Source organism: Myzus persicae, unplaced genomic scaffold, assembly GCF_001856785.1.
Source record: "Myzus persicae strain clone G006 unplaced genomic scaffold, MPER_G0061.0, whole genome shotgun sequence".
Taxonomy (NCBI): domain Eukaryota; kingdom Metazoa; phylum Arthropoda; class Insecta; order Hemiptera; family Aphididae; genus Myzus; species Myzus persicae.
In genome coordinates this window covers 818,873-831,428 of record NW_019100802.1, presented here as the reverse complement: position 1 = coordinate 831,428, position 12,556 = coordinate 818,873, and the positions used below count along the sequence as shown (strand labels likewise).

Here is a 12,556-nt window from a genome sequence, read left to right as displayed (position 1 = left end):
AGCCATCGTGACGACGACCACCACCACTGCCGACGAAAAATCTCCGCGTGGAGCGCTGAGCGATTGCAGTCACGTGCACGCATACTAAAATCTAGGTAGGTACCTAGGTACCTACCTATGAGGTACAACCTACTACCTAGTCATGGTATTTCACATTTTCACCGTCGATACAATATATATACACATGCACGCAGTACGTTAGGCACACGTGTTTAGCTATAACATTATGTTTGTATAATATGATCACTGATTAATAACCCTATTATACTATTACATGTAAAGTAACTGCTCTATGATTATGAACTGTGATATTATAAACACCGTGGCCAGTGCACAACCAGCGGTCGAACGGTGGGAAAATACTGTGGTTGACTATAATATAATTGTTATGGCTGGTTACTGAAACGTGAGAAGAGTTCTGCTATCCAATTTTCTGAGTTTTTTTTAAATCTCACCATTGTTAAAATTATATTTTGTAGGCGGTTGCAAAACATCACCGTTTTCCTTCTCGATGGACGATTAAATTTCGTTCTATTGTCTTGCAAGTCTATAAGTAGGTACCTACCATCTAGTTAATAAATGTTTAATGTAGGTATTATATTACCTACCTATGAATGTGTTTAGGCTGTAGCCATAAAGTATAGGTAGTGAAATAACTAGGTAACACGTTATTTTAGATATTTTGAAAGTATTTGTTTATAATCTTTACTTTCAACTTTCAAGTGATTCACACTAATTATTTTAAAAAACTATAAGCGTTTTTGAAGATATTTTCTACATATTTTTAGGTCATTAAAAACCCAAATTTTTGAAAAAATGTTATCGTCATAATTGTATAAGCTTTATTATTTTTTGAATAACAACATAGGTGAGTTTTTAATTGCATATCCGTAAGCAAAATTTTATTCAGGGTATTTTGTTGTATAAAAATCGAGTTTCGGACGAGTAATTAATAAGAGTTCTATGTGTTTAAATTTGTATTCCCACATCCGACACAGCTAGATATCTAGGACTTAACTTGGATAAGCACCTCACTTGGAATAGCCATATCTGTATAAAGATACTTGCCTTAAACGCCCACCTTCGCAGGTTACCAACTCTACTTAAACATAATAAACACTCCAGTTTAAAAATTAAAGTTCTTATGTATAAAACATTACTCAAACCTCTATCATGGACATATGGTCTCCAACTATGGGGCACAGCAAAAGTGTCCAATACCAACAAAATTCAACAATTTCAGAATATTGCTCTTAGGAAAATTACTAATGCTCCACCCTTTGTTTCGAATTACACTATACATAATGACCTGTCAATTTAAACAGTGACAGAAGAAGCTACGAGCGTCTACAAAATCTTTCATGAACGCCTACAAACACACCAAAACCCACTCATTAAAAACCCATCCATCCAAACATTACCTGGCAACCCCAAGCGTCGTTTAAAAAGGAGCTGGTGCAGTGACTTGTTAAGGAACTAATATGAAAGAAGAAAAAAAATAAAAATCAGTATATATAAAATATAGTTAGGTTCATACAATATTCAGTAAATTGCCACTAGTGGGTGGCTTCTTATAACGTATTTCATGTATTATTATAACCTTTATCAAATATGCTAATTGTGCATAAATGTACAGATTGTATATATTATTGTGTAAAATAAAAAAATAAAAATGTACTTAAAGTTAGATGATATTTCAAGTTTCTATGATTAATATTATGCATAAAACAACAAAATATTACATCGTACAGTCGGTGTCCAGTGTACTTCGTCAATGAGTAGGTCACTGCAATGAATGTAATACATTTGAATTCAATGATAAATCTTTGAAGGTATTCGATACAAACGGTTCTGAGAGGAGACGGTCTAACTTTTTGGTACCTACTACCTAACCATGGTTACCAAACAATTATTACAACAATAATATTAAAATTTTAATTTATGTTTATATTGTTTTTCTGATACATTTGCTTAGTACAAACTAGAGCCAATTCGTTACCAGAGACCTTTCTCGGAGTTAATGATTGGAGCATTTTTTCTGCTAGAAAAAGTGCTCAGAAGTTCTGACACAAAAATAAAATATAAAAACATACATAATTGTAAAACCAATAGCTAATAAGTATATCTGTTCAATTAAATTAATTTCACATAAACATTACTACATTAGTATAAGACTTTAAAAAAATGACCAGTTAGCCACAAAAAATTAATATTATGATTAAATTATGGTGAAATACTTCATAAACGTGTTTAAAAAAATACATAAACATGTGCTGTAAATGATACTTTAATAATTTTACTACATTATGAATAATTATAATTATTTACTAAAACTTATTACAACGATATTGATTGTTAAAGTAACATACCCGACATTTATACTATTGTCATATCAATTTTCCTTTTTTACAATTTTTTGACACATTTATAACTGTGTAACAAACACCCATAGTCATTAAAAAAAAAAGATATTATATTTATTAAACCTACCTACATCAAATAATATTCTAGTATTATTTATTGAGTAAAAAATTCAAATAAATATAATAATTTTATTATTCTGTTCTGCTCTGAGGTAGAGAAAAATAAATTATTTAGGAAGTAGATACTTTATGAGGCTTTTAAATGTTTAAATAATTTTTATTTATTGTGGTTGTGGTTTTATTATTTTGTACTTTATCTATGTATTGTGCTTATGTCTTATCAACATGGCAGTATTACCATTTTTTAAATACAAATAACTGCTTTCTACTTGACACTTGCGTAAAAGAGATTTTCAAAAAAAATTGTCATTAATTTATAATACCTAACTGACGTATATATATATCATATGCATAAGTGTATAGATGTGTTGTTAGTGGACCTCAAAGATTTTTTTACAAATTTGGTGGTCCACATAACTAAATATTGTATTTTATAGATTTGCCCTTGAAAACTGTCTAGGGACGCCCCTGCCTATTCAGTAGTCATAATGTACTTTTTTAAGTATGCGTTTCAAATTACCATGGAAAATATACCTATCCTGATTACAGTAATGTGGCCTTTCATAGGTATTATAATTATTATTTTAACACACAATACTTAAAAATTTAATTGTATACATAGGTATTGAGATTTTAAGTAGTTGCATACCAGCCTTGTTAAGAATACTTTTCAAATCTATTCAGAATAGGTGCCAATTTAAATACTTGATGTCATTTGTATTTGAAATATTCATTCAAATACTGTCTTTCGTACGTATTTGAATATAATTATATAAATACAAATACATTTTAGGAGTGTTCTACAAGTATTTTTTATTTTCATATTAAAATGTTTGCACGTTTAACACAAATGTATATTTACCTACTTAAAGTTATTAATAAGTAAGTTCATTTTATAATTCAATAATATTAGATGTCACATACCTATTATATTATCAAGTTAAACTTGGCAAGGTATATATGAATTTTAGGTATTGAGTTGTATGCGTATTTAATGAAATCTCAAAAATTCTTAGAAGCTCTGAAATATTGTGGTAAGACCAATTTTTAAAATTGTAATATATAAAATAAAAAAATTGTTAGTTGAAATACGTCAGTAAAAACAAAAAAAGTATTTAATATTTTAAAATAAAAAACAAAACAAAGTACATTGAAAGTATTTAAAATACGCTTGTCAAAAAGTGTTTGAAAAGTATTTGAAATACCAAAGAATTATTTAAATACAAATATCTAAATAATAAACAAGACTGGTAGAACACCTGAAGAAGTATTTAAACAAAAAAGACCTACCGTAGTGTAAGTGATCTTCGCGTGATGGTTGTTTCTTAGATATGTTTTTAACCAATAAGATGGTAAGCACTTTTGATAACCAATATTGTTATTAATATTACTTGGATTAAAGTGAAGTACCAACGATAGTACTTTATTAATTTCAATGATATTCAACCATGGGTTCAATGACCGTAATAAGAGCTTTAAATGATAAAGTTATAGAACCTACCACTACAACACTACATACGATATGATACACGCATACGGTACTAATTATGGTATTAACTATTAAGTTCTGATAATAAATTACTTTCAATAATAACTATAGTCAACAATTATGATTTTAAAATTTTGAAATTGGTCAACGGTTTAAACAAAAAAATTTACAGTAAACCCATTTATATTTATATCCAGATATTTTTCAATTTTATTTTAATTCACATGTCATATTTATGGGCTTAAAAAGTATAAATATGGAATTATTATTTTTAAACCAATATTTCATAAAATTATAAACAGTCTGTTAATCCCGGAGTTAATATATTATTAGGAAAATTAAATTAATTTTAGGTGCTTATTATATTATACTGTTAGATACTCTTAAAGTTATATAAAAATGATGATTCCTCAAAATAGTTAATGCATATAAATAAATTATTTTATGAATTTTATTACCATTAATCATTGAATATGATCTAATATATATTGTGAGATTTAAAATCTACAGTTATTCGTTTTTGAGTTACTACGAAAAAACAAAATCGATTGTGTCAAAAATTAGTTTTGCCTAAAAATTCCCGTTTTTCTCAATTTTTGTTTTTTGTTTTTTTCTATCACTTTTGAAAATTACTGGTCTTTGGTTTGTTCTTTCCCCTCTTAAAGTAACAAATAGATTGATTTTCCTACCAGAAAAGATGCTTAAGTACAAAATCAAAGCATTTTTACTGTTCCGAAAAGTGATAGTAGACAGAAATAAAAACATATCTATGTAAAATCAACACATTTATCGGAGTGCTTTAAATATTTTATTCGTAATATTTTTCAACTAATTTCTGGCTCGCTTAGCAATAAAACTAATATCCTACAAAAAATATGCAAAATATGCAAAAACTTCCGAGCCCAATTCATAAGATTATAATTCTATATGGTACATTGGTATGTATTATTTTCTATTAATATTTAAAATTTAAACGGAGTAATTAGAAACTATATTAAAGATAAACAATTTATTATTTTTATCGTAGTTATAATATATCTTTAGGCTCTGCTAATATTATATAACTATTAATAAAGCATACCAATATAGTTGTACGTTGTAAATTATAATATTTACGAAAAGCAATGACTTAAAAATAAACTCATAAGTATTTAACATGATTGACTGAATTTTAATTTTTACTATTTTATTAAAGATTTGTCTTTTTAACTTTTATTAAACTTATATTATATAAATAAATCAAACATGAGTTTCAAATTATTAATATGCTTACATTTGTTTCTATTAGAAAATAGTCTATTTATCAATTTTTAAAGATGAAAAACTAAAACAAACTTCTTAAACCAAGAATCATTTTTGAAGCATAAGGATTTATTAATTTTTTTTTTATTTAATTCCTTAGATTCTAATATAATATTATGTTATTAAGTCAAAGCGGCTCATTAATGTATGCGATTTATTAGTGTGTTCATCAGTCTACAATATCTATGTACAACTCACACCAAAATAGTCATCAAACAAAAAAAAGTAGCCAAATTGATATTTACGAAAACATTTTATTTTTTTAATTAAAACTTCTGATTTGAATACCTACACTATAAATATACTATATATTATTATTATTATTTAACCATGCTATTATATAATTCAACGTGTTATCAATGGTGTATAGGGGCGGGGGAGGTATAGCAGTCAAATCCCCCTATAGGCCTTTTTTAAAATTATATAAAATAGTTTTCTTAGTATTCGGCGTTACAATTAAACATAAAAAGCTAGGATTTTTTCACATTTTTATTTCGTCACATCCAACAGGTGGCACACTATTACACTGATGACTTATCAGTTTCAGTAATCAATAATCATTCATTAATTTCATTAATATAATTATAACAAGAATACAATTTGATCCGCTAATCGTCGCTGTTAGTCCACATGTCCGTGCAACTACATACATTTTCCTACATTAGAAAGAGTTTTTAGAAATAATATTACAATGCACAGATGAGTTATACGCATTTAAACTAAAATATAATTAGTTTTGTATTAACATGGACAATTATGGACATACCTATCAAGTTCATTCTTATTAGTGCTGAAGAAGTAATTGATGTAATTACTAAAAAAAAAAAATACTTTTTGTACCATAAATTATAATTGTTTGTGGTTTTGAAATAAAATTTATTAAAAATATATGTTTTGTTATTTATTAGTTAAATGTGCAGATATCTAGGTTTAAATTTTTTTTTACTGATCCCCTCCCTTACAAAAATTATGTATACTCTATACTGGTGCTATAAATATATTTGAAACATTTCGAAAAACGAAAATCATTAGTTCCAGTTACTTTTGATAAGCACTCTAAATATCTATAACAACTACAAAAAGTATCACTCTTTATCACATAAATATAAATTATATAATAGGTATAGGTAGCTGAATAATTGAATGTAGTCTGAGACGCACAAAAAACAAAAACAAACACTATATCAAAATACTTATATCTATTGCATTATTTTCCACGATCTGTTATCCATGTTAAAGAGTTCAATGACCGCAAATTTAGCGTAAAACGATAAGCCTATATTATAATACCAGCAATTCATAAATTCGTAATATATAAGTATAAAAAAAACTCGAACTTTGAGTGTTCGAAAATTGCAACAATATTTCATGCTCTTATCTCAGCCTGAAGTGTTATAAAAGTGCTTATACACAATACACAATACATATTTCAGCTATAACATATGATTCATATAGATTAACAGCGTCGTCGATGATGGCAATTTCTAATATTAATAGGCACTCGACCGGTTTAAAAACGGCGCCCTAGTACGATTCGCACACCACTAAACCGATCGCACCGTAACGCTAACCATATACGCATCAATCGAACCGGAACTAGTTTAATATCCGTCGATCACAATCGGAAAACACGATTTTGCCTACCTCGCCGACTGTCGCAATTTTTTTTTAATTTCTCGCCGGAAATCGTCATATCGCGAGTCCACATAATTTAGGTCGTAGTGTCGTATTACTGCGGGTAACATGCGTACCGGAATGCGGTTGGTCTCTGGCACTGCTGCTGCAGTGATGATCTTCGCGTTGGCTGGGTGGCCGGGGCCCGTTCCCTCGGGATGCGCCAGGATATTGGCCGTGGAGACGGTTGGTGGCAGGAGCCACTGGAACTTCATGAGTGGCATTATCAGGGCACTGGTGGACAACGGACATACGGTCACCGCGTTCACACCCTTCTTGGACGGCGACCGCGAGAATTACACGGAAGTGGACATATCCAACGGGTTTCCGGTGGGCCTGGACCTGGACCTGGTCGGCCTCCTGGACCACTTCCGCAACCCGCTGTGGACGTACGGCTCTTTCGTGGAAATGGGTCGGTCGCAGTGTGACGTGGTCTACGGCAGCGACGAGATGAAAAAACTGCTGCAGGACCGGCCACAGTCGTCGCCCGCGGCCTTTGACGCTGTGCTCATCGAGTCGTTTTGGTCCGAGTGCATGTCGTACGTGGCCGCCCGGCTCGGGGTGCCGCTTATCTACGTCACGCCGCTGCCCCTAATCGCCTTCATGGAGCGCACCATCACCGGTCACGTGTCCAACCCCGCCGCCGTTTCCAACCTGATGACCGCGCATGCCGTCCCCGAGACGTTCTTGGAAAGGCTGAGGAACGCGGCGTTACTGGTCTACGGTTCGGTTGCCCAGCGGTACATGGAGCTCGTGCTCAAGTACACCGAACCGCCCAAGGAGTACGATCTACTCGACCCCGTGCCACCGTCTTTGGTGTTCGTCAACAGACATTTCATTACCGACGCCCCGAGTCCGGTGCCCAGGAACGTCGTCGATGTGGGCGGAATACATCTGAAAGCAGCCAAGAGTTTGCCAAAAGTGAGAAATCACTAATTAAAAATAATTGTCCAATACTATTATTGGTATACGAAATCGGCGATCGACGATCATAATAATGTTATTATATATGTTATTATTGGTGGTATTAGGGACTTGTTTATTTTAATAGCAATCTAATTTTCAACAATTAACTCAACCGTATAATTTAGCATACAAATTCTAATTATATCCTGATAAAAAACATTGAAATAATCTTCAGATAAGTACGTATTTTTCAACTTTTGAGTTCCCTGAAAGGCCTAAGCTGCGTCAAAATACGTTAACTTTATGTCTTAAAGTTTTGTCTTCTTTCTTCTAGAAATCGTCGCATGTAATTGAATGCTACCATCAAATCCTGATTACATATATAATAGTGTCCAGCATAAATAATAATACATAAGTCAAAATAGATTGCAAAAACAATGTTCAGTGGTCACTATCCAGTATACTACTGAAATTATATTTTCATTTTGATAATGCAGAGTTAATTTAAATATAATCAATGCATTTGTATTAGTCTGAAGATTATTTTTTCTATAAAATATAACAATAGACAATTATACTGACTATACACTGACTAATATATTATACTGTTTAAATTATCTATATAAAAGTTAAAAGGTATATTTTTACCTTCAATTCTTCAACATCCAACATTATTATAAATGAATTATATTTTAAGTTTAGTAAGGCTAAAAATAAATATAATTTTAAGGACAGAATAGAACATTAATTTTAAATATCTGTATCCTCTATTCTATACCTACTTCTACGTTTATAGACATATCGGCCTATATTGTACAGGTATAATAGTTTAAATAATAATTAAAAATATTTAATTTGTATAAAATGTTGTAATCAAGTATTTCAATTTGTATCTAAAATATTATTTAAAATTGATATTAACAGAGGAGTAACACTGTCTCGCCATTCAAGCTTCTAACAATTATTATGTAATATCATCATAATATTAGCTAAGGCCTAAGACACTAATTTGTTGATTGATAGATTTTTTTGTTTTATATTCCTAAATAAATATAATTTTTTTTGATTTCAGGATGTATTAGAATTCATTGAACAGTCGCCTCATGGAGTAATTTATTTCAGTTTTGGTTCAACCGTAAAAATGTCTACAATACCGGAAAGCGTAAAAAAAGCATTGATAAAGGCGCTTGCGAGAGTCCCACAAAGAGTTTTGTTGAAATACGAAGATGAAATGGAAGACAAACCAAAAAACATGATGACCAAAAAATGGCTTCCCCAACGAGATATACTTTGTAAATACTAAAATATATAATATCACATTAATTTCTTAATATCATTATCACATGAACTCAAATCACCGAGGTCACAAATAATAAATTTGGTTAACACCTATTAAATGATAAAACGTTTTACACTTTTTGTATCCGTTGTTACAGTGCACCCCAATGTGAAACTTTTCATCAGCCACGGAGGTATATCTGGGCTATACGAAACCGTGGACGCTGGTGTCCCGGTCCTCGGATTTCCTTTGGTCGGCGACCAGGCGAGAAATATTGACAACCTGGTCAACGCCGACATGGCAATTTCGATGGACCTACTGTCCGTCACCGAAAATTCGTTCTTAAACAATGTCTTGGAACTCCTCAACAACGAAAAGTAAGTTAAAATATTAAAAACGTCCACGATTAATTAAATTTATGAACTACCGCTTGTTTCTGTAATAAAAATAAAGACCGAATTTGAAAGCAAAAAAAGGGGGAGTAGTCTTAAATAGCCTAAACTGCTCTGCTGAGTATACACTATACAATTTACTGAAATGCATACGGGTGTAAGGCGTAAGCCATGCGGGTCAGTCAACGTACCTACCATTTTGAAAACAATTTTAAATGTTTGAAAAATTTCTTAAGTGTATAACAGTTGACCAAATATTGGACAACGCGTAGGTATATTTGTATTTTTTTTTATACTGAAAATTAATGTTTGTTCTTTTTTTATTGACTCAACTCTCTGTTTACTCAAACTACTAAACATTGTTTACTTACCACCAAAATGCATACATATAAGTTTCAAGTGTTATACTTCGTTTAAATATCTAATCTCGTCATAATATAAACTTCAAATACTTATAAAAAAATCGGTTCTATACTTAGGTATCTTTAATATTTTAAAATAGACAACTTAAGTGGAACCTTATATTAAATTTTCAAGTTTTTTGACCCAGTGAAATATTTTTTATCGACACTAATAGAAAAAAACTAAAAATATATACAACGTTTATCGTTTATATATAATTCAAAAAGTGTAAAAATATTGTTTAAATTATACCATGTAAATAAAACATACATTATTCAACATTTAAATATCAGAGGTAGGTGTCCAACCCACGGTTCGCGGTAGATTTTAATGAGGTCCAACGTCAATTTCAAATCGATCAACTAATTTATTATAATATATATTATTATGAAAAAAAATATTATATTAAAAATATTAAATTAAAAACATATTTAAATTAAATTAACCTTAAATAGATTGTACATAATAGGTGCCTATATATGAATGTTATAATCGTTGTTGTAATCGGACAGTGATAACATGGCACACCTTTTTGGTAGCACAACTGCGACTTTTATTGGTAGATCAATGAAATAATATTTTATACCTTTTTATTATTTTATTAATATTGAATGATTTTTTATCGTTTATCCTCATTTTTCATATCGTCGTATACAAGTATAGCTATCGTAGGCTCAAATATAGAGGGTCGTCTTTAGAGGCTAAGCTTTTTCCTAAAAAAAATCTCGAACGCTATTTGCGGCTTTATGATAGCAATAAAGATATTAAATACGATATAGCGGTTTACGGAGCCTATATTCTTCTGTAAATAATTATTAACATTCTAAATTGTTGGGTAAGCCGTCTTCGAATTCTGTTGTTCGTAATAATGTTTAATATTAGTGTTCATAATCGAAAACTTTAAACTTATTATTTCTGAAAAGAACAAAAATAACTAAATCATTTTATATAGGTACTATTTTTTTAATAAGACAACGCAGGGATGGATTAATTAAATGGGAATGTCCAAATAAAAATTGTAATTCCAATAAAATTAATCGACAATAAGTTCATATGTATCCTATATATTAAACAATATATTTACGAATAATTAATATTTTTTTTTAACAATTACATTTTTAAAGCAGTTGACAAAACATTTTATTTTTTAATGTTTATCTATGTAAAATTATGCAATTTATGAATAATTTATATTTATTAATAAATTAATTTAATTTATTAATTTATAAAAATATATAAATTTAATATTATAATATTTTGTAATGGTTCACAAATCAATGTGGCAACGTTAAATAAAAATTAGCGAGTAAAAACGTTTGTAATCATGTTATTCAAAAAGATGAGGCCGATAAGAATTAAAGACCAATATTCGGGGAGATAAATTTCAAATTCCATATTAGTTTTATTATTATTTTTAAAAAAATATCTTCTTTAAAATTTAAATAAATGTATTTTTCCCCATGTCATTATAAATTAAATGTATTATTATAAAATATATAAGTATTTGACCCATGTCTTTTACTCACATAATGTGGCCCCGACTTCCCAAAAGGTTGGACTCCTCTAATTTAAAGATATAACGGTTATTTGTTTTAAATTACAACTGGTTTTTTTGTTAACATGCCAGTTTTCTATATTTTTTTTTTTTTTGTTTTTTCCAATTGTTAAAAAAAGTACTTAGAATTAATTTCTTCTGGTCTCTTAAAGTAGCAATTCAATTCACTTCTTCTCTTCCAGAAAATATATGGAAGATGAATATCTTAGCATTTTATTGCTCAATAAAGTGATGACAGACACAAAATAAAACACTCATCATTGTGAAATCAATCTAAAATTCTAAAATACACTCATATTATTTTTTAAAAATGCAACATTTCAAAAATATTTCTTTAAAAAATACCAATTTATTAATTAGCACCTACTTATTTAATCGTTTAACCTTCAAAAAAATAGTTACCAATATAATATAGTACTTTCTTTTCAGTAATCATTTTAAAAAATACATGATGTAATATGTTTAAAATATTTAAGAAACCATACTAACTTAGGGTAAATAGTTTATTTGTATAGACACTTTGCACACAATGTTAAGTAAACATGGATTTGGAAATTTAGAAATTTAAAACATTTTTGGCTTTCTTGAATCGATTGGTCTGCTTGTAATGTGTTATTTGTATTTTGAAAAACTATTTACCAAACCGTTTTCTTAAATTTAATGATAATGATTATAGTATACCTCATCCTATTCCTCTCAACGACACCAGTAGTCATCAGATCACTACACATGCAACTATTAATTTTATTATGCAGAAATATGCAATTAATATTATTCATCCTAGTTGTATAAATGCAAAAATATTGTCAAAGTAATTTTATCATTTTAGAATATTTTACAAATTATTAAGCGTATTAATTCTTAATCAGAATCTTTAGAAGTCAATCATAATATTATATAATAATATGCATTAATCCTAATTACTGTTATTTTTATTCTTGTACTTACGTATAGATATTCAATGAGCGCTTAAAACGCCATGAAAATATTCAAGGATCGACCTATGTCACCGGAGTCGTTGGTCGTTTACTGGACGGAGTACGTCCTACGTCACCGTGGAGCATCGCACTTGAA

At 29.6% G+C, this 12,556-nt stretch overlaps 1 protein-coding gene across 1 annotated transcript; it reads left to right on the top strand.

Annotated features, from left to right (window-relative positions):
* Nucleotides 1-6,603: 6,603 nt before the first annotated feature.
* LOC111043135 (UDP-glucuronosyltransferase 2B2-like) lies at nt 6,604-12,556 on the top strand. The gene is made up of 4 exons (XM_022327988.1): nt 6,604-7,869; nt 8,927-9,146; nt 9,291-9,510; nt 12,437-12,556. Exons 1-4 carry the CDS (start codon nt 7,018-7,020, stop codon nt 12,453-12,455), a joined length of 1,311 nt encoding a protein of 436 aa, XP_022183680.1. The 5' UTR covers nt 6,604-7,017; the 3' UTR covers nt 12,456-12,556.

Coding starts and splice junctions, on each gene's coding strand:
- LOC111043135 (XM_022327988.1), top strand. CDS start 7,018: ATGCGTACCGGAATGCGGTTGGTCTCTGGCACTGCTGCTGCAGTGATG. Junction 7,870..8,926: donor CAGCCAAGAGTTTGCCAAAA/GTGAGAAATCAC, acceptor TTTTGATTTCAG/GATGTATTAGAATTCATTGA. Junction 9,147..9,290: donor TCCCCAACGAGATATACTTT/GTAAATACTAAA, acceptor CCGTTGTTACAG/TGCACCCCAATGTGAAACTT.